Source organism: Helianthus annuus, chromosome 13, assembly GCF_002127325.2.
Source record: "Helianthus annuus cultivar XRQ/B chromosome 13, HanXRQr2.0-SUNRISE, whole genome shotgun sequence".
NCBI classification, from domain to species: domain Eukaryota; kingdom Viridiplantae; phylum Streptophyta; class Magnoliopsida; order Asterales; family Asteraceae; genus Helianthus; species Helianthus annuus.
In genome coordinates, this window is record NC_035445.2 from 74,208,762 (window position 1) to 74,232,381 (window position 23,620).

Here is a 23,620-nt window from a genome sequence, read left to right on the forward strand (position 1 = left end):
GAGTATACTCACAACGATGATGGATTGAAGGGAGTGCTAGAGTGAGTTTAGCCTGGTCAGAACGATAGCATAAACGATAAGCGGCGCGTAAAACGGTGCAAAGTGAAAAGTGTCGGATGGTAATCTGATCGGGTGGCAATCCGATCGGATGGCCAGTCGATCGGATGACAATCCGTTTGGATGGTCATCCGATCAGATGGCCATTCGATTGGATTGTCATCTCGTTTGGTGAGGATGTGTTTGTGTATGATGGTTTAAACTTTGAAGTTTTCGTTGTAGCATTTTGAAAACAGAGAAGTATCTCTACCTTTCAGATCGGTCGATCGGACGGCGGTCCGATCGGACGGTGATCCGTTCGGCGGGACATTTCTCAGAGAACAAGTTCACAACAGTGTTGTCACTTGATCGGATAGTCTGCCGATCAGGTGGCAATCCGTTGGAACTGGTAATGCATTGAACATGTTGAAAATTGTTTAAGTGTTGAAGTCCAAACATCACATGGTCGGATGGTAATCCGATCGGCTGGCAATCCGATCGGACGACAATCCATTCGATGTTCAAGACCTCAAAAGTTGGAATAAAAGTTAAGTGTGGGACCAAGGTGCAAGCCAATCGAGTGGCTGTCTGATCGGGCGGCAATCCGATCGGATGGCTGTCCGATCGGACGGCAATCCGTCCCAGTCGACCTGATCGTCTTTACACTTGGTTGTTTTGATAGTTTTGATAGTTTTGCGGTTTTTCTTGAGATGGAACGATAATGTGCCAAACAACAGAAACCTCGTCCAGACTTAGTGACCCGATCGGACAGGAACCACCCTAGTCCGACCAGTTAACTGTTCGAGACGGTGTTTCATGTTTAACCCGAAATCAGTAATCTCTTGGATAGAATCCAGATCTTGGACCAACACATCACTAAGAAGGAGTAGAAGATCAGAACAAGCTCCGATTCTATCGGTTTTGAGAGCATTGAGTGTAAAAGAGTTGAAAGAAAGTTAGAAAACCATCTTTCAATCCTTTACACCTTGAATATGTTCAGATCTATGCAAGATCTTTGTTTATTCATGTGGAAATCGTTCAGATCTAAGTTGTTCTTGGTGGATTGGAGCCAAAACATAAAGTTCATAAGAACCCCATGATGACATCATCCTAGAACACCTTAAATCTAGTGATTTCATGGTTAAAAGTTAAGATTCAAAAGATAGAAAGGTGTAGGAGTGTGTGTAGATCAAGAAAGTACAAGATTTAGGTTGAAAACTTACAAGAATCGTGAGAAATCGGAAGAAATGTGGGCTGGAGCGAGCTGGTCGAACAAGGGAGCTGTCACATCACAAATGATGTGACAGAAGGGTATTTATAGGGTTTCCCAAAAAGGAAAGTGCATTGGATAGGGTGGGCCACCGATCGGGTGGCTGTCCGATCAGGTGGCAATCCGATCGGATGGTCTCTCGATAGGGTGAGCACTCGATCCGGTGTCCGGCGTGTTGAGTTTCGTCGTTTCGATTCGCGTGTTGAGCGTTGTGATGCGATAGAGTTTCTCATTAATCCCAACTACTATATCTAACATGCAATCATCCTAATTAACTTGCGTTTAGCGTCTGCGATTCGATTGCGATAGCGTTGCGATTGCGTTTTGATTAATCACCACAACATAAACATAAACAAACATGCACAAGTAACACATAATTAGCACACACACGTAAAACAATATCCAGAACTCATAAGTCGGGTTGCGAATGCGATGCGATAAGCGATAAAGCGATAAAACATGCGATAAACAGCGATTAAACCTCGATTATTAACAAGTACTCCACATAATACAACTAACGTAAAGAAACAAATAGACTAACTACCAGTCAAAGAAGTCAAAACGGTAGTGAAGCAAGGAGTGACAGATCGAAATTAGCAATCTTTTCTTCCTTTGACTTCAATGTTGACTTTGACTTTGACTTTCGAAACATGGGGTGTTACACATTTGGGGAAGATGGTGTTGATGCTCCTAGCTGCCGGAGGTTGGTGGTGGTGGTGGTTGTTGGCTGTATGCATTTGGGGAAAATGAAGTAGGTTCTTTGTGCTTTTATATGGTCAAAGCTTTTATTTAGTTTAATTATTTTAATTAATAATGAGTTATAATAAAATCATAATGACCAATTTACCCATGAGGAAAATGACAAAACATCAGGATTAAATTTGAGTAATATGAGCTGATTTCATTTTCGGACCAAAATGGCAACAAAACTGAAACCACAGGGACCCAGATGCAAAAGGTTTGCGTGACAAAACTGCCCAAACCTCAGGGACCAAAATGGCAGTTTACTCTTTTAATATTTTTTAGAGTAAACTACCATTTTGGTCCCTGTGGTTTGGGCACTTTTGCCATTTTAGTCTAAATCTCAAACTTTTTAAATCTGGGTCCCTGTGGTTTCACTTTTATTGCCATTTTAGTCCAAAATTCGAAAACCCCCTCTTTTTTGACTATTGCAACCTGCCTATTTTGTCTTTTTGTTCAGGGGCAATTTTGTCCATCTGATTTTGATATAATATGTTAATAATTAATAAACTAAATTAAATATATACAATTCCTTTATACCCTTATTTAACCATCATCTTCCCCAAAAAAACCCTAACCCACAAAATCGAAGCAGATCTGTTCTTTCAGATCTAGTTTATTAATCATTGCCAAACCTTGAATCCCTCCCTTTTCAACCTATCTTAAATATCAAAATTTCGGTTTCACATCATCGATTGATTCTAAACATTCACTCCTTATGTCAAAGAATTCAACTGCTGGTTACAGCACAATCCCCACCACCACCACCACATACCTGCCCTCGCAGTCCTCACCTAAGACCGTGATCGCTCGGGCTAGGTACCACACATAGAAGTTCATCCCCAGGCGTCGTCCATGGCACGAGTTTTTTGATTATACAACCATTACTCGGCCACTAAGCTACGAAGACGTTAATCGTCGAATCAAACAAAATCTTAACTACTTTCAAGTGAATTACGCTATGGGGATTTTTCTCATACTCTTCCTCAGTCTGATTTACAAACCTATATCTATGATCACGTTTCTGATCTGTGGGTGCTTCCAGATCTGTGGGTTAGGGTTTTTTTGGGGAAGATGATGGTTAAATAAGGGTATAAAGGAATTATATATATTTAATTTAGTTTATTAATTATTAATATGTTATATTAAAATCAGATGGACAAAATTGCCCCTGAACAAAAAGACAAAATAGGCAGGTTGCAATAGTAAAAAAAGGGTTTTTGAATTTTGGACTAAAATGGCAATAAAAGTGAAACCACATGGACCCAGATTTAAAAAATTTGAGATTTGGACTAAAATGACAAAAATGCCCAAACCACAGGGACCAAAATTGGCAGTTTACTCTATTTTTTATTTAATAGTGGTTTGTTAAGGCTTGGTGTCATAGGAAAAATAGAGGTATTTTATAGATGTTTGAACTCTAATATGGTATGTTGATGTAAAAGTTTCTGTAACATTCTTAATATTCTAAGGAAAGCCAAGTATCAGGTTGATTTAATAGAACGTGGGCCCAATCTCAAGATTAGAGTGCCTCCAAGGTATAGATGCACAAAATAACTGGTTCCGTTTAATATCGGGAAAGAACCGGTCCCTACCCTTTTAAACCTGATAGGTCGTACTCGATTCCACGTATTTTTTTTTAAATTGGGTCCTACCCGGTTCCTGTCGTTGCAAAAGGCGGGAACTGATTCTAGTCGTTCCAAATGGCTATATAGCCGCTGCGGTCGATTTTTTAGCCCTAAAAATCAATATAAATAGTGATGTGTTGTATGGGTTGATTACTCAACTCAAAAACGCTTAAACACATTCAAAAAACGCAAAAAAAAAAAATAAAATAAAAACTCTCGTTTCATACTTTCAAGATTCTACACTTTCTTCTTACCTGATACACTCGAAACGGCGAGGAAATTACAATCATCCATTAGGATTGGTTCTTCAGCCGTCCCATTCGTTGTTGGGGTTCTTCCACATAATCGAAACAAGGAAACTTGATGCAACTGTTTACTGGGATTTGGTGGAGATGAGTGACGCTTCTACCAAGGCGTGTTGCAAGTTTTGTAGCACTTTGTTAAAAGGTGACTCAAACTCTACTTTAAAAAAACATATTAATTATAATTTTTGCAAGCCGTTGAAAGAAATACCGAAGGCTAACAAGCTGAATTGAGTAGTGATGACAATATATTTCGTTACAACTCGGAAGCGGTTTGTGATAGAATGGCAAAATTGGTGATTCAAGAAGCTTTGTGTGACACCTGTGTCACCGCGACCATCAAACAAATACCAAGCCGATGAAATATTGTATTTCATACTTGGGATCTTGTATAAATATGTGTATGTTTTGCACATATCAATTATTGTTCAATTTCAAACTCTACATTGCTTTCTAGAGCATTATACGCAAACTGGTGCGTAAACGTACTCAGTTTAATGCGAAAAATACTCCGGAACATCGACATATACTCAACATACCTTAAATAACCTTTACATAACTTAGAAATAAGTTTTGAAGGCTTGGGTATAGCAAAAACAAGTTAATTCGCTTACAGGGACTAAACTTGACAAACTGCGAAAGTATGCCAATTTGAACTGTAACGAACATTCCGGGACATGTCCATAAGTTAAATATACCATAAATATCCTTTACATAGCTTAGAAATAGGCTTTGAGAGGTTTGGTATGCTAAAACAAACTTTTGGATCATTCAGGGACTAAAAGTGTCAAAAAGTGCCTAAGTTTGCACTTTCGCGCATAACTTACGTTCTGAATACATCCGGACATCCAAAAATTTATGTAAGCATCCTTATATTATGCCTTAGTGTTTGGCATGAGAAAAATCCATTCGTCGCGTCATTTGGATCGTCTTTCACGCTTATGCGCATTCCGTCGTAATTAAGCGAACATCGCGATCGTACGGCCAAACGAACCGACATCCGACATATTTTTGGGCATGTTTCATGTCCACAATGTTTAGGCATCATTTTAGGGCCTTAAAGATGGCTTTACAGGTCTTAGAAGGGCTGGAAATAGCTTAAACACGCAACAGGGACCAAAAGTGTAAATTCTGCAAGTGGTGCAGATCAGAGGGGCCAGGCGGCCCGCGTAAGGATTGCCCAAAACATGAGGCGGGCCGCGTGAACATGTCTGACAGAAGATTTTGCATTTAATGCAGAATCTGGCCTTTCGTTCGATCAAAGGGCGATGCCTTTTCACCCAAATGAAGGGCCAAGGGTCAAGTTCACTGAATCTAACCCCTGGACACATGTACGCATGAGATCAAGGCACGATATTCGATAAAACGATCCTAACGGTTCCACCTTTCCTATAAATACCCCCCCCCCATTTGAGTAAAAACCCACAAAATCAGATCTAAAGCTCTAAGTTGAAACCATTGTTTCATACCTGAGCTATTTGGTCTTGATTAGCACTCGGGGACCCTCCGTAAGTCTTCTTTCGCTCTTTTATTCGCTTTTCGAGTCCGAAAGTCAACGTTTTGTTGACTTTCTGCATTGACCAGCTTATGGTCGATGCGAAGTTCATGGAACTTCATACGTGAGCGTGATCACGATGGTCATGGTCCGTAGTGACCATACCTACTGATCACCACGTTATCTAGGCTCAGTGACGAGTCGTAGTTTCGGCCAAAATGTGCATTCTTGCATATTTTGTAACCAAACTACTCGTAGGCATCAAAGCCGTTTGTTTTAATGTCAAACCTGTTTTCTAAACTTAGTTAAGCATGTTCTAACATGCTTAGCTCGTCACTTTTAGTTTAGTGCTTATATAGGGTCGTAAGGTAAGCGATCTAAACCATCGCTTATACTTTCGAACCCGACCCATTTGGTCGATCTTTAGGATCCGACTAAACATATTAGGTGACCATAGCTATAACCTTCCGAGGTTATACCTTGTGGTCGCAATGTTAGGCGTTCCATACGCGTTCTACGCGAATGACGCGTTAGGGTGGCATAAGCTACCTCAACGGGTCGTGATGGACCGTAAGCACTTAGGTTAAGTTTCATTTTAGTATGTAGGCTTTGTTAAACCATATTACACGAGTCTCCATACTCGTTTGGTTTACGAACCCGCGTACTATCCGATCCTTCCGATTTGGTCCGGTATATTAACATAGCTACCTATTCGGTGCTGTTTGATATCCCGTGATCTTTAGCATTATCTGGTTATTATACAAGAACTTCAAAGCAATCTCAGGTGAGTACATTGAACCCCTCTTTTACTGTTTTCTAAACTGTTTTGGGGTGAAACACATGTGCCTATCTGTTACTTTCATGCTTTCTTGTTTTCACATCATATACTTGCTATGTTCAATAGTACATATATAGTACATGATTTCATTGTGTTTATGCTATGTATGTCCATCGTGTGCATACTTAGCACAACACTTTACATTACATTTTCATGCTATGTATGCCCATTGTGTGCGTACTTAGTACATCGTTTTACATCACATGCTATGTATGCCCATTGTGTGCGTACTTAGTACATTGTTTTACATTACATGAAATGTATGCCCATTGTGTGCATACGTAGTACATTGTTGCACATTGAATTACTGTTGCATATGCTCATCCAGCATATGAACACATCACACTACATTTTGAACCGTTGTACTCTACAATACATTTCATGCTACGTACGCCCATTGTGTGCATACGTAGTACATTGTTTCACATTGCATTACTGTTGCATATGCTCATCCAGCATATGAACACATTACACTACATTTTGAACCGTTGTAACCATTTGACTATGTGAACCGTCTTAACCCTTCAATTTCATGAACCGTCTGTAACCATTGAACCGTGTAAACCAGTTGTATCCGTTGACATGGATTACATTTGACAATAGACATTTGACTATACATGAACATTTCTACCGTAGTTAAACATTTCATCTTGATGGTTTGGTTTGAGTAAGTGATTTAAGTAACGAGGCATGTGTAATATGATACAAGCATGGTGGATACGCCGCTGGTACTTCCTATATATAAGTGTTTGTATGGTATTACATATCGTAGCGTTATTTGAATCATTTCAATTTGAAACATAGCACATTTTATACAAATAACACGCTTTTCACAAGACATTGATTTACAAACAACAAATCTTATACAAACTCTTTTTACATGGTTATTCAGTTAACCATGCATTGTTCTCTTATTTATACATATCATTTGATCTCACCGTTTTTCAAATGATTTACAAGACAAAGCAAAATACGAGGTTCATGACTAAACATTTCTTCAAACTCAAGTCATGAATTCCGTTTTCACAAAACCAATGTATCTCACAGGCATTTTTATGCTGACGTACCTATTTTCACATGTGTTTTCAGGAGATGATGCATAGGACTTATCAAGACATACTTAGGCGGACCTGTGCCTTAGTGACTTAAAACGAGACAAGAACTAGTTAATTTATGTTATGTACACTTTGATTCTTGTTTAGACAATGTAAACCTTCATGGTTGATTTATAAAACGAAACTTCATTCTCCATGGATTTGAAACAATTGATTCTGTTACAACACTCCCCGACGTTTCCGCCACGTTTTGTATGTTCTACGTGGTCGGGGTGTGACAGAAAAGATGGTATCAGAGCCAATGGTTATAGGGAATTAGGTTATTAGTAATGCTTTGACCTAGTCTATAACCTTCCTAGGAACCTAACGCGAGTTTACTTGCGTTTAGTCACAAACAATACCGTCACCTACCCTTAGGCGACGACCACAACAAGAACATAAATTTCAAAACCACCTTGAAAGCTAATCATCTGTTCTAGGATGATTGATTACTAGGTTTTGAACCCTCTATTGTAAGGTTTTGAACCCTTTGTTATAAGGTTTTGAACCCCTTTGAATTTTCAAAACTCCCGTCAAAGTTTTGGGTCCTAAATAGTGTGAACACGTGCGAACTGGAAGGGTGAATGCCTGTACCCTGGGTTTTCTGTCTAAGGTTAGAGTGTTCGTACAAATCCGCATAATCGGACCAGTCACTCTTACCTGGGAACTCTTGGGGTGAGTGTCCACTTATAGGCGAGCATGTCTTCGCGATACACTATGAGGATCTATTTGCTTTGATTCAGCCCTGGTGTTGTTTGTTTGCTTCATGATTCAAACAAGTGACCATCAACCGTGATTATGGTCAGTGATTGTAACATCCTATTCTTTCCCAATACCATTTTATTTGTTTCCTTTCATGTTTTCCTCTTTTAGAATGCCTCCTCGACGCGAACACCAGATAGCAACTGCCGAGCTGGCAGAAATTATTGCGCAGCAGATGGCTGCTCAATTCCCAAATCTCTTTGCTCAATGGAACCAAGCCAACAACAACAACAATGGTACATGCAATTTCAAGAACTTTAACTCGGCTAAACCACTCAAGTTTAGTGGTTCTGAGGGAGCAACTGGGCTTCTCCAATGGTTCGAGAGCATCGAGAATACCTTTCGCCACGTGCAGTGTCCGGAAAATCGCAAGGTCGAGTTTTCTTCGAGTGTGTTTCAGAAGAGGGCTCTTACATGGTGGAACGGGGTAATGAGAGACCGTGGTGCAGATGTTGCTCTAGCACAAACATGGGCTGAACTGAGAGCTCTTATGATGAGAGAGTTTTGTCCTCGTCATGAACAACGAGCGTTGGAGAAGGAGTTTGATGATTTGAAACAAGATATTGGCGAACACAGGGCATATACCGATAGATTTGAGGAGTTGAGTCTACTTTGCCTAACTATGGTCGCCCCACTCGACAAGGCTATCGAAAGGTACATCGACGGCCTACCTGACTCGGTACAAGACATTGTCACTGGTAGCAACCCTACCACACTCCGTCAGGCCATTGAGCTATCTGCAACCTTGACTGAATCGCAGATCAGAAAGCATAAACTTTTTCGAAAGTGTGACAAGAAGCCAATCGAGGAATCAAAGACCATGGATGAACAGACTGAATCTCCTAAGAAGTCAAAGAAGCGAAAGGCTTCTCAGAACTTCACCGTGGTTGCTCACAATGGTCAAGCCGTCCCCAACCAACCAGCTCAACCCCCTGCTAGAAAACCATACAATGGAACTGCACCTTTGTGCAACCAATGTGGTCTCCATCATCACGCCAATGTACAGTGCCGCAAATGCCAAACTTGTGGACTTATAGGCCACACAGAAAAGTCTGCCCAGCTGCAGCTGTACCAAACCAAGCTGGCAACAATCCCGCTCAAGGTCGTTTCCTACCAGGTTCTTGTTTCAACTGTGGCGAGATGGGTCATTTCCGAAGAAATTGCCCAAAGCTTGCTAATGCAAATCCAGCACAAGGATGATCACCCGACTGACTAGAAGACAACATCGTTTAGAAATAATCATGTCTTATGTATTAAGTTTCTTTTGTTGTCAAGATCCAAGGAACAGTTGATATCGTTGTTTATAAATAAATCTTTCATTTACATTGCAATGTATTTCGATGGTTGCATGTATAAACGACATATCCCTTGCAATACCGACAATCAAGGAACCGTATTCCTTGAAGAACAAACTACCCCCAAAATTCTCCCATTCTATAATCGCTTGCGTCTTCCACGGAATTCCTAAGTACCCGTTTATTCTAAGGAAACGAAGTACAAGGCGCAGGTTACAACACAAGACGAATACCCAAGGTACCACTATAAATCCTTAATAAGGTACCTAGGAATTTCCCGTAAGTCTTTAATTGTTGTATACCTTCACTCGAATGTGGTGATTCCTTGTAATCAAAAATCAAATTTTGGGAAATCTTTCTATCTTCTCAGATAGATTCCAGTGAACATTGAGATCCGTCGACAGGTTTCCATATCCGTATTCAATCGATAACAAGTTAATAACAAATTATGATCAAATTAAACAATTATGTGACTATGTGCTTATGTGTTTCCTTATGTATTGTTGTGTGATCCAAATTATGTTATCCAAATCTTCGTAGAATCTTACATATCCGTGTACAAGAGATTCATAGTAGGATGCCCAAAGGTATTACTTAAAATCCTCAATGGACTTCTATGTGATAGTTAAGTCCCTCGGATTATAAAGTACTACTTCATAATTAGACCCCTTGAGTGGTCTAGCTAAACAGATTCATCCAAAAAAAAAAAAAAATCTGGTTAGGGATATCATGTGATGATATAGCTGAAAGGACTCCTTGGTGGCCTAACCAAGAGGATCCCCTGTCGATCTAATTAAAAGGAACCGATGGAAGTCTAGTCACCCTCGTCACAAGTTTGATATCCTTCCCCAAAACATTACAAAACAAACTGTGCGGACTGTGCAAGGGATTACGTAATTATGGATGCATACATAATTATGGAATTTAGTGCACCGAAATCACAGCAAGTTCTGTCATGTGTCTAGAGTTAACCCTATTCATTTCCAATTCTGATGAAGCATCCGTTGAGGAAAAATGAACTAGCTATTCATTTTTCACTTCTGAAGAATATCCGTTGAGGAAATGAATATCCGTTTATCCTTCATTTCCAAATCTGAAGAATACCCGTCGAGGAAAATGACTCAGTTTGTTCATTTTCGTTCTGAAGATTTATCCGTTGAGGAAATGAATATCCGTTTATCCTTCATTTCCAAATCTGAAGAATACCCGTTGAAAATGACCCCATTTGTTCATTTTCGTTTCTGAAGATTATCCGTTGAGGAAATGAATATCCGTTGTGTAATCCTTCATTTCCAACTCTGAGGAAGCAACCGTTGAAGATGACTCCGTTAGCTCATTTTCGTTTCTGAAGATTATCCGTTGAGGAAATGAATATCTGTTGTGTAATCCTTCATTTCCAACTCTGAGGAAGCAACCGTTGAAGATGACCCCGTTTGTTCATTTTCGTTTCTGAAGATTATCCGTTGAGGAAATGAATATCCGTTGTGTAATCCTTTATTTCCAACTCTGAGGAAGCAACCGTTGAAGATGACCCCGTTTGTTCATTTTCGTTTCTGAAGATTATCCGTTGAGGAAATGAATATCCGTTGTGTAATCCTTCATTTCCAACTCCGAGGAAGCAACCGTTGAAGATGACTCCGTTAGTTCATTTTCGTTTCTGAAGATTATCCGTTGAGGAAATGAATATCCGTTGTGTAATCCTTCATTTCCAACTCTGAGGAAGCAACCGTTGAAGATGACCCCGTTTGTTCATTTTCGTTTCTGAAGATTATCCGTTGAGGAAATGAATATCCGTTGTGTAATCCTTCATTTCCAACTCCGAGGAAGCAACCATTGAAGATGACTCCGTTTGTTCATTTTCGTTTCTGAAGATTTTCCGTTGAGGAAATGAATATCCGTTGTGTAATCCTTCATTTCCAATTCTGATGAAGCAACCATTGAAAATGACCCGTCTGTTCATTTTCGTTTCGGAAGAATGACCGTTAAGGAAATGACAAGATATTGCCTTACATATCATTGGTGGTTATTTGGCAAATTCACAAATAGACTCCTACGAATAAATTTCGGGACGAAATTTCCTAAAGTAGGGGAGACTGTGACACCTGTGTCACCGCGACCATCAAACAAATACCAAGCCGATGAAATATTGTATTTCATACTTGGGATCTTGTATAAATATGTGTATGTTTTGCACATATCAATTATTGTTCAATTTCAAACTCTACATTGCTTTCTAGAGCATTATACGCAAACTGGTGCGTAAACGTACTCAGTTTAATGCGAAAAATACTCCGGAACATCGACATATACTCAACATACCTTAAATAACCTTTACATAACTTAGAAATAAGTTTTGAAGGCTTGGGTATAGCAAAAACAAGTTAATTCGCTTACAGGGACTAAACTTGACAAACTGCGAAAGTATGCCAATTTGAACTGTAACGAACATTCCGGGACATGTCCATAAGTTAAATATACCATAAATATCCTTTACATAGCTTAGAAATAGGCTTTGAGAGGTTTGGTATGCTAAAACAAACTTTTGGATCATTCAGGGACTAAAAGTGTCAAAAAGTGCCTAAGTTTGCACTTTCGCGCATAACTTACGTTCTGAATACATCCGGACATCCAAAAATTTATGTAAGCATCCTTATATTATGCCTTAGTGTTTGGCATGAGAAAAATCCATTCGTCGCGTCATTTGGATCGTCTTTCACGCTTATGCGCATTCCGTCGTAATTAAGCGAACATCGCGATCGTACGGCCAAACGAACCGACATCCGACATATTTTTGGGCATGTTTCATGTCCACAATGTTTAGGCATCATTTTAGGGCCTTAAAGATGGCTTTACAGGTCTTAGAAGGGCTGGAAATAGCTTAAACACGCAACAGGGACCAAAAGTGTAAATTCTGCAAGTGGTGCAGATCAGAGGGGCCAGGCGGCCCGCGTAAGGATTGCCCAAAACATGAGGCGGGCCGCGTGAACATGTCTGACAGAAGATTTTGCATTTAATGCAGAATCTGGCCTTTCGTTCGATCAAAGGGCGATGCCTTTTCACCCAAATGAAGGGCCAAGGGTCAAGTTCACTGAATCTAACCCCTGGACACATGTACGCATGAGATCAAGGCACGATATTCGATAAAACGATCCTAACGGTTCCACCTTTCCTATAAATACCCCCCCCCCCCATTTGAGTAAAAACCCACAAAATCAGATCTAAAGCTCTAAGTTGAAACCATTGTTTCATACCTGAGCTATTTGGTCTTGATTAGCACTCGGGGACCCTCCGTAAGTCTTCTTTCGCTCTTTTATTCGCTTTTCGAGTCCGAAAGTCAACGTTTTGTTGACTTTCTGCATTGACCAGCTTATGGTCGATGCGAAGTTCATGGAACTTCATACGTGAGCGTGATCACGATGGTCATGGTCCGTAGTGACCATACCTACTGATCACCACGTTATCTAGGCTCAGTGACGAGTCGTAGTTTCGGCCAAAATGTGCATTCTTGCATATTTTGTAACCAAACTACTCGTAGGCATCAAAGCCGTTTGTTTTAATGTCAAACCTGTTTTCTAAACTTAGTTAAGCATGTTCTAACATGCTTAGCTCGTCACTTTTAGTTTAGTGCTTATATAGGGTCGTAAGGTAAGCGATCTAAACCATCGCTTATACTTTCGAACCCGACCCATTTGGTCGATCTTTAGGATCCGACTAAACATATTAGGTGACCATAGCTATAATCTTCCGAGGTTATACCTTGTGGTCGCAATGTTAGGCGTTCCATACGCGTTCTACGCGAATGACGCGTTAGGGTGGCATAAGCTACCTCAACGGGTCGTGATGGACCGTAAGCACTTAGGTTAAGTTTCATTTTAGTATGTAGGCTTTGTTAAACCATATTACACGAGTCTCCATACTCGTTTGGTTTACGAACCCGCGTACTATCCGATCCTTCCGATTTGGTCCGGTATATTAACATAGCTACCTATTCGGTGCTGTTTGATATCCCGTGATCTTTAGCATTATCTGGTTATTATACAAGAACTTCAAAGCAATCTCAGGTGAGTACATTGAACCCCTCTTTTACTGTTTTCTAAACTGTTTTGGGGTGAAACACATGTGCCTATCTGTTACTTTCATGCTTTCTTGTTTTCACATCATATACTTGCTATGTTCAATAGTACATATATAGTACATGATTTCATTGTGTTTATGCTATGTATGTCCATCGTGTGCATACTTAGCACAACACTTTACATTACATTTTCATGCTATGTATGCCCATTGTGTGCGTACTTAGTACATCGTTTTACATCACATGCTATGTATGCCCATTGTGTGCGTACTTAGTACATTGTTTTACATTACATGAAATGTATGCCCATTGTGTGCATACGTAGTACATTGTTGCACATTGAATTACTGTTGCATATGCTCATCCAGCATATGAACACATCACACTACATTTTGAACCGTTGTACTCTACAATACATTTCATGCTACGTACGCCCATTGTGTGCATACGTAGTACATTGTTTCACATTGCATTACTGTTGCATATGCTCATCCAGCATATGAACACATTACACTACATTTTGAACCGTTGTAACCATTTGACTATGTGAACCGTCTTAACCCTTCAATTTCATGAACCGTCTGTAACCATTGAACCGTGTAAACCAGTTGTATCCGTTGACATGGATTACATTTGACAATAGACATTTGACTATACATGAACATTTCTACCGTAGTTAAACATTTCATCTTGATGGTTTGGTTTGAGTAAGTGATTTAAGTAACGAGGCATGTGTAATATGATACAAGCATGGTGGATACGCCGCTGGTACTTCCTATATATAAGTGTTTGTATGGTATTACATATCGTAGCGTTATTTGAATCATTTCAATTTGAAACATAGCACATTTTATACAAATAACACGCTTTTCACAAGACATTGATTTACAAACAACAAATCTTATACAAACTCTTTTTACATGGTTATTCAGTTAACCATGCATTTGTTCTCTTATTTATACATATCATTTGATCTCACCGTTTTTCAAATGATTTACAAGACAAAGCAAAATACGAGGTTCATGACTAAACATTTCTTCAAACTCAAGTCATGAATTCCGTTTTCACAAAACCAATGTATCTCACAGGCATTTTTATGCTGACGTACCTATTTTCACATGTGTTTTCAGGAGATGATGCATAGGACTTATCAAGACATACTTAGGCGGACCTGTGCCTTAGTGACTTAAAACGAGACAAGAACTAGTTAATTTATGTTATGTACACTTTGATTCTTGTTTAGACAATGTAAACCTTCATGGTTGATTTATAAAACGAAACTTCATTCTCCATGGATTTGAAACAATTGATTCTGTTACAACACTCCCCGACGTTTCCGCCACGTTTTGTATGTTCTACGTGGTCGGGGTGTGACACTTTGCCTTTCAACCACTTCGACAAGCGTTAGATAACATCCATGATTTGAGATACGCTTCAACCTCGCTACACTTATGTAAGTCGTAATAAACTTAGACGTCATTGTTTAAAATTATGGAATAAAGCTAAAACAAATCTAGTTGTATTTTTTGAAAATATAGAATCGATGTGAACCTAACTAGTGATGTTTGGTCGGCTCCAAAGGGTTTATCGTAATCGTACATTTGTGTCATCGCCCATTGGGTAGATCCCCATTCGTGGCAAATGATGAAACATACGATAATTATGCAAACTGGGCAAATTTTTCCATACCCATTATGTTACACATATTATTTACTTAATTGTGCAAACCGGGCTAGAAAATAAACATGTTAACGACTATATAAAAGCTTTTAAAATGGTGTTACACAATGTGTTTAAAAGTGGAAAAAAGATATCAAGATTATATAGCCCATTGTACCAATATCGGTGCTAAACACTTAGGTCCTAATTGGGTGTACCGACTCGTTTGAATTCAACTTGTCACATGTTTGAAAGTGTTTTGTCCCAACTATGTCCTTTACAAAGTTTTCATTACAGTATACAAGATGTATATGACTTGGACGAGTTTGCCACATCGGCTTGGCGTAATAGTGAAAGTCTCACTCAATTTCTTGACGTTTTCAGAACGCCAACAACAAAATTTTATGGTGTTTACTATCCCACATGTTGTTTAGTTCTTACGGACTTATATTTAATAACCTTAAACTTTAAAAATTTTCAAATTTTAAATACAATGTTTTGCTTGTTGATAAAACTAATGAAAGAAAATTTTGAACTACCACCGGTTTTTACTTGTGTCGTCGCTTTAAACCCAATGTTAAACATTCTAGGGGTTGAATGACTTATAGACGATTTTTTTTGACAATTTGAATATGCATGAGAGGGACTCGACTTTGAAAGCCAAAACTTATGAAAATTTCAACAAATGTTTGAACCAAATGTTTGATTGGTATTTAAATAAATATGGCTCGACAACACACATAAAAGTGTCTCAATATCGAGCTCATGTTCTAACTCATTCTCGATACGGGGCTCGATTATGACTATGATGAATATTGTTCGGAATGAGACAAATAAACGTCAAAGGGGTGACATCCCAACAAGTGAACTCGGTAGGTATAGTCATGCAAATTATGTAGCGACTATGTCTACCGAAGATCATAATAACTTTGATATTTGGGCTTGGTGGAAAGGAAAGGAAAAGGAATATTTGATTCTATCCACCATGGCGCATGATTTACTAACTGTCCAAGCTTCTACGGTAGCTTCTGAATCCGTTTTTTCTCTTAATGGCAAGGTAATGTCGATTCGAAGAACAATACTCACTCCCGAATCGATAGAGATGTGCATTTGCCTAAAAGATCATTTGGATGCGGTGGATCGTATACAAGATTAAACAAACCTTGAAGATGAAATACTACTTGAAGCAAGATTACTCGACGAAGAAGTGGAGGATGGACTATCTTCGGGCGTATTCGACGTAGTACTCACTGAAGATGTGACGGCCCATAAAAAGTAAAGTTGTATAAGAACATTGTATTGGTGAAATATTAACAATCAATAAATAATGATTTTTTTAGTTTTTATTAATGTTATGTTTGGTTTTTTATATAAAAAAGTTAGATAATTCGGGTTTAACCGTTTAAAAAAGACGTTTTAAGAGGAACCGGTTATACCTGGATTTTGGGTAGGAACATGTTTGTACCCTACCCTAACCGGATATATTGGGTATTAGTTTAACTTCCAGAACCCGGGTCCGATTCCTTGGATTACTCGGGTCCAGTGGGTAGGACACAATAGCCGTTTTGTGCACCTCTACCCAAAGTACTCCAAATTGAACCAAAGAATCAAAAAAAAAAAAAAAAAAAAAAAAAAAAAAAAAAAAAAAACCTTCATAAATATAGGTTATTTATATATAAAAAAATTGTACGATAGGAATCTGTGACACTTGAAGTCGTATATTCGTTGGTTTCTTGGTTATGTCATACGCAAGTAAAAAATACATACGCTAGTCATGTTTTGTGTACATGGTTGTGTACAACATGTTTTTCAGTCTGATACACAAGTAAAAGCAATGACGCATATTTTTAGTCTGATATACACGTACGTTTAGTCTAATTCCCGACTAAAAACAAATACACGTATTTATCTCTAAAACTAGCGTAAGCATAGAAACACGGAAGAAAAAGAACAACATAAAACTAACCTCAATAGATTGTAGTCTGATACAAAAATAAAAGCAAAAATACGCGTATTTGTTTATCTAGTAAAAACAAATTCGCGTATTTATCTCTAAAACAAGCGTACACGTTATGGAATAAAACTTTTACGACATAAACCCTATTTTTTCTTCTTTATTCCCCACTCATCATCTCTTTCATCTTTCTCTCTCTCTCCTCTCTCTCTCTCTCTAAAATCAAATCGATTATCTTCAAACTTTTGCATAATCAATCCATGACGCTTGGCTCAGGTGGATCGAGTGTTGTAGGTAACCTCTTACTGCTCAAACATATCCTCAATTTCAATCTCAATTTCAACTTTTAGGGTTTCGATTTCGACTTTTAGGGTTTTCCCAAATTTTGCTTATTATTGCATCGTAAAATTTCATCTGTATGATCACGAGAATCTCGATTGCTGTATCGAGCTTGCAAATTGATTCTTTAATTAAGAAATTTAGTTAACCTTAGGTCAATTAGGTTTAATTATTGTTCTATTGATAGATCATGAATAGGTTGTTGTTGCTGTTATGAATTTTGGATTCGTATTTGAAGGTAATTATTGCATAATGTAGTCTTGATTGTTGATAGAAGATTGATTGCTTTGATTTGTTGTTTATTTGATCTAAGATCAGAAGTTGTATGCTTAAGAGTTAAGTAATTAGAACTGTTTTATGGATCTAGGGTAATTTATAATGAATTGAAACTGAAAAATGTTTTTTTTTAATTATTATTATTATTGTCTTTTTAATGGAGTGTGAAGATTTGGTTTAATATTTTGAAGTTTCTTGCAGTGCCTAGAAATTTCAGGTTGCTCGAGGAGCTTGAGCGTGGAGAAAAGGGGATCGGAGATGGCACTGTGAGTTATGGAATGGATGACGGTGATGACATTTACATGCGGTCTTGGACCGGAACCATCATTGGCCCTCACAATGTATGATCTTTAAAATTTCAAGAACCAAGAACCTTGGTTTTAAAATGCGCGATGCGCTCCGATGTGTTTTGATCCCTGAACCCGATGCGCGATGCATGATGCATGTGCATCACGTATATGAGGCGTTTGTTATTTAAAAAAAAATATTTATAGATGGTATTTTAACTTGATAACTTTAAACACTATAAATTTGGAGATTAAAATAAATAATTACAACAAAATAGCTCTAGTACCATGAAAGAAGTTCAATTTAACCAAAATAAGCCTTGAACTCTTAAGTCAAGTAGTCTATGCAAAAGGCTCATTTAACAACTTCATCAGCTCATTGTACAAGCTTGTTAAGCACATTCTACAAGCTCATTGTACAATTTTACTGTCGATTTCAGAAAAATGTGCGCATCAGGAGCGCGTTATGCGATTTAGGGCGCATCATCCTCGCATCATGTACTCCATAGATGTCAATAGCGGCTATAGCGTGCTATGTAGCGAAGCGACCAAGTGTCGCTATTTGGGTCATAGCGACCAATAGCGTGAATAGCGACAGTTAGTTTAGCTTTTTTAATGTAAATAGCAATTAAATATAGCTATAAAATAGCTGGATTTATAGGTTTTTGTTAAATATACATGTAAAATAGCATATATACCAAGGTATTTTGATATAATATACATATAAAAATTTTCAAAGTTCTTTTTCTAGTGTATCGCTATATATAAAATAGCGCATAGTTATCAAAAGCGCTCGCTCTTCCCGCCTAGGCGATATTTTTGGGCGAGTCGACCTACCTGCGCTTCTCCCTCCTAGGTAAAAAAAGCCACGTGACTTTTTTTTTTTTTTTGAAATCTTATCTTATATATATACTAGATTATAGTTACAGATATTTATCTATTTTTTTGGAAATTATATCTCAATCAAATTTGAATTTTAAAAAAGTTGAGAGATATCATATCTTCTGTAAAAATATATTGTTATATACAGCCTATGTTGTAAACAAACGTTCATTTTTTTGGCTGGCAAAACATACAATACTACAATTATTTTTCGACCTTACGAGGATTTGCAGTATATTTTTCGACATTATGAGGATTCATGATGATTTTGGTTTTATTATAAGGATTATGGTATTCGAATACTTTTGGAATTTGAAGAGTGTTTTTTTTTCAATACATAATATTATTTTTTTATGTTTTTTTTGCTTGCGCTTTTTTTTCCTCAGGCCCGCGCTTTTTTTGCGCTTCTCGCCTAGGCGACAGCCGGGGCTTATGCGCCTAGAGTGCGCCTAGCGCATTTGATAACTATGAAATAGCGGTCGCTGTTTGTCGCTATTCGCTATGTAGCATATAGGTCCTTTGTCGCTATTCGCTATTAACAACTATGATGTAATCGCAGCGCATCACCTGATGCGATCTCATGCACGCGTTTTAAAACCAAGCCAAGAACAAAGCGAATGTAACCAACCAGTATCGGTTTGGTCGCGTTTGATTCGGTTTTGTTGGTCTAGGCTGGTTATTGCATACCTTGGTTTTGTTGCTTCACTTTGTGAAAAACATGATTTAGATTTCGAACTTGAGATTTGAGATCATGTATATGTTATTCAGTATATGAAAAAATGTATAATACTATTGTTTTTGTGGGTTTTTTAGTCTGTACACGAGGGCCGCATCTATCAGTTGAAGCTATTTTGTGACAAAGATTACCCAGAAAAGCCACCTACTGTTCGTTTTCATTCTCGGGTCAACATGACTTGTGTCAACCATGAAACTGGAGTGGTAAAAATCAATGCTGTTCAATTATTTTGCATCATAACTGTCGATCGTTGTGACATGTCGCTAAATTCTTGGCACGCTACGAACATAAATAAGTTTTGAGTTGTCATATCTTGCCTGTTTAAAAAACAGGCTGTGTTCAGGCTGGCCTGTTTAATACGTATAATTAATAGGGCCGTTGTAGGGTCACACGACTTTAAGTGTTCGGGTTACGGTTGATGTCTTTGACATGAATAAATATATGGGTTGTGTTCGGGTTCAACGATTCAATTCGCAACCCGATACAACTGACACCCTTAATTCTATGTATTCAAAACAGAAAATCAGTTTCAAGATGAAACATTCAAACACCCTCTCTAACTTAGATGTTGAGACTTCAAGATTTCATTTTGTTGCTAAAAAATTGTGTTTTTTTTTTTATTCACAGGTGGAACCAAAGAAGTTTGGGATACTGGGCAACTGGCAAAGAGAGTACACAATGGAAGATATACTGGTTCGGTTGAAGAAAGAGATGGCATCCCCACATAACCGCAAGCTTGTCCAACCCCCGGAAGGTACCTGTTACTAGGGATCTTTAAGAATGTTGTGACAGTTTAATTGAATCAAAATTGACACTTTAATGGGTTTGGGATGTCTTGAAAGAAAAAGCCATCTGATGGCAGAAATGTGGACTTGTTTGATTAATGGGATTCGTGTTCGTGCTTAATATATGTATTGGTTTGCAAAATATATGTTCGATTTAGTTAGTTTCGAGGCTTTGTTGAACTCATTATGTTACGAGTTTGTTGACCAAGGAACTTTTTTCACAGGTGTTATAATTTTTTCGGTCTGGATTATACTATACCCGGTCGGGTCATTGAAATTGGTCAGTTTTGTGGTTGGGTAATGGGTCAAAATGATAATTTGGCATAGGTTGCGCGGGATTAAGCTAAAGGCCGTTTTTTGTTTGGATATGTAGTTGTGTTAAATTGTTGTTGGGAAGGTTTACATTATTATTTTATAATTTATCTATAGTAAACCAATGTGTGACACGTGTCATTCATTAGATGCACCTATTTTTGGGTTTTCCCGCCTTTCTTTCATATTTATTTTCTAATAATTTATCTTCTAATTTGTAGATAATAATAAATAGAAAAATGTTTATCTGATAATTATAACCCTTTTATTGAAATTCGGAAAGGGTTTCACGCTTTTTTGGATTTTATTAAAATTCATGACTACATTATATAATTATAAGTTTGAATATATATGTCAAAATTAAAATTATTCTTCAAAAATTCAGTAACATCCATACTCTATATATACATTTAGAAAAATGTTAATAATTGCAAATAATACTAAATAGAAAAATGTTAATTGAATACAAAAAAAATATAGGATATCATCAAATGTATATCAATTACTTAAATGAGTATACACATGCATGGGCGGTGATAAGGGTGTGCGGGGAGGACCACCGCACAGGGTCTGTGATTTCGAGGGGCACATGTTTTTTATAAAAAAAAAAACCCGATATCTATGTTAATTTTTTTAAAATAGCATACCAAACATACTCTTAGTGAGCCCAATACCCATTAGCATTAGCTTTAGGGCATGTTTGGCTAAGCTTTCTGAAAAAATTTATTGACTTATTGGCTGTTTGAAAAGTCATAATCTACAAAATGATGTTTGACAATATGGGTGTATGTGAGAGGAAAAAACCAATAAGTCAATAAGACACTCTATACTGACTTTTCCAAAACCCCAATAAGTCTATAAGTTGTTTCAAAAAACATAACCAAACATGCTCTTACTGAGCCCAATACCCATTTTATTTTAAAATTAAATAATAATATTAAAACATTACGAAAGAACATATTTTTTCGAGCTCAAACAGGGTACATGAATTCTTACAGACGACTCTATACACATGTATGAGATTTTTTTACTATTATTATTAGTTTCATTATTTATCAAATATATATAAATGTCTCCGTCTTTGATTTGCATTTACAAGAAATATTTATTATATAGTTTAAATTGTTCAACCCGTGTAACACACGGGAACTAACCTAGTTATTATATATACATAATTCTGATTGTTTCAAAACTTCGTATAGTTTCTATAAAGTCCAATTCCATTAAGTAATGGGCTGGCCCCAAGTATATTGCATTTGATTAATAGTTAATTGTTGGCTAGTAAAAGCCCAAACCATTGGTAATGGGTTGGCCCAAAATATATCCGCATCTAGATATTAATGACGGTTAAAAATTAATTAAAATATGACAATATATGATAATAGGCATAATATTAACACAACTGAACAAAGGATACGCCAACTGGGGCTAGCTCAGTTGGTAGAGGCTCTTGCCTCTTAGTGAGAGGTCCTGGGTTCAAATCCAGGCAAGGTACATCCTTTCGTGTGGTTAAACTGAATGGGTTGTTCTTTGGTGTGTAAGCACGATGGTAGGCTAAGAAAGGCATAACTTTTACGATATAGTCGGGTTGTTCTTTGGTGTGTAAGTAGGTTAACAAAGGTATAACTTTTACGATATAGTAATCTTTCGAGTAGGTAGAACTCTACACACGTGTGCTTTAGGGACCGACTATCTGTCAATATTTATAGACTTTGGTAATTCGTTAAGGGGGAAGGCGCATATAACCCACAAGGCCTCAAGTTCAATCGAGTAGTTGCGGGTACACTGCCGTAACCGCGACGAGTAGGGATGGCAAGTACCACAACCCTGAGAAAGAAGGCTCACAACCCGCATCACAACCTCCGTCGCATTCTTCCCCATCAAGAACCCTAGTTCACATCCCGACCATAAATCGAAAAAATCACTTTCGATTTTCATATATTAACATCCCAACCATGGGGTTTTTGATCGGAACAAAGAGACTAGCTGATTGGCATTAAAATCACCTCCAATGTCGCCTGATTTGATGATGGTGAACCTTGGCCCGAAAACAAAGACGACGGTGGTGGTGGTGTTGAGTTGTTCGGAAAGCAAAAACGACGATGCTGGTGAACCTTGGCCTATATTGATTTTGATTAGCTATCTTAATTTAAAAAAAAGGTTAGGTTTTGAGTTGAGTTAGATGGGTGCCCCATTCTTTTTGGTTGAACTGGGTTTAATGGGATGGCATGGGACAATCATATTGGCTAATGGAGACTAATAATGTGGGTTGTGGGTTAAGTGTTTACATTGACCATTTCTGTAAGATGACTAAGCAGTTGCCCACCTCATGATCGACTTTTACACTAGTTTGTTAATTATGTTTTAAATATACGTTAAACCTAAAAACACTTTGTAGTGTATGCATTTCAAACCAAGGTGTGGAGTGAAACACCACCATTATTTATATGTTACGCATATTATCGTAGTTTGGGTAAAAGGGAAAATATCTTAAATTACCCTGTAAATACATTTTTCATAATTTCATTATTGTTGTAAAGATTCTTTCTTTACTAGTGACTTTTACTTTACGTTAAAAGTCGTTGATAAAGAAATGAATCTTGACAACAATTATGGAAAGGAATTTACAGGACCATTCAATGTATTTTCTCGTTTATCCAAATTACGGTAATATACATAACATATAAAATAAAATAAAAAAATCTGGTGTTGTTTCACCCCACACCTTATATCTTAGTTGCCCACATCATGATCGGATTTTACAAATTTTTTTTAAATGGTCAGCGTAAACACTTAACAGATTAGCGAAGTCTTAAAATAGTTAGTCAGTTGGCCTCTTAAAACACACATGTGT

At 37.7% G+C, this 23,620-nt stretch overlaps 1 protein-coding gene across 1 annotated transcript; it reads left to right on the top strand.

The window, feature by feature from the left end:
- Nucleotides 1-17,285: 17,285 nt before the first annotated feature.
- Nucleotides 17,286-20,634, top strand: LOC110898172 (ubiquitin-conjugating enzyme E2 variant 1D). The gene is made up of 4 exons (XM_022144928.2): nt 17,286-17,443; nt 17,966-18,105; nt 19,747-19,872; nt 20,297-20,634. The coding sequence occupies exons 1-4, from the start codon at nt 17,410-17,412 to the stop codon at nt 20,435-20,437; spliced, it is 441 nt and encodes a 146-aa protein (XP_022000620.1). The 5' UTR covers nt 17,286-17,409; the 3' UTR covers nt 20,438-20,634.
- Nucleotides 20,635-23,620: the final 2,986 nt, after the last annotated feature.

What these genes read in the sequence shown, in the direction of transcription:
- LOC110898172 (XM_022144928.2), top strand. Translation starts at nt 17,410, where the DNA reads ATGACGCTTGGCTCAGGTGGATCGAGTGTTGTAG. An exon ending in AGGTGGATCGAGTGTTGTAG is followed by an intron (nt 17,444 to 17,965) that starts GTAACCTCTTAC and finishes AGTTTCTTGCAG; the next exon opens with TGCCTAGAAATTTCAGGTTG. An exon ending in TCAACCATGAAACTGGAGTG is followed by an intron (nt 19,873 to 20,296) that starts GTAAAAATCAAT and finishes TTTTATTCACAG; the next exon opens with GTGGAACCAAAGAAGTTTGG.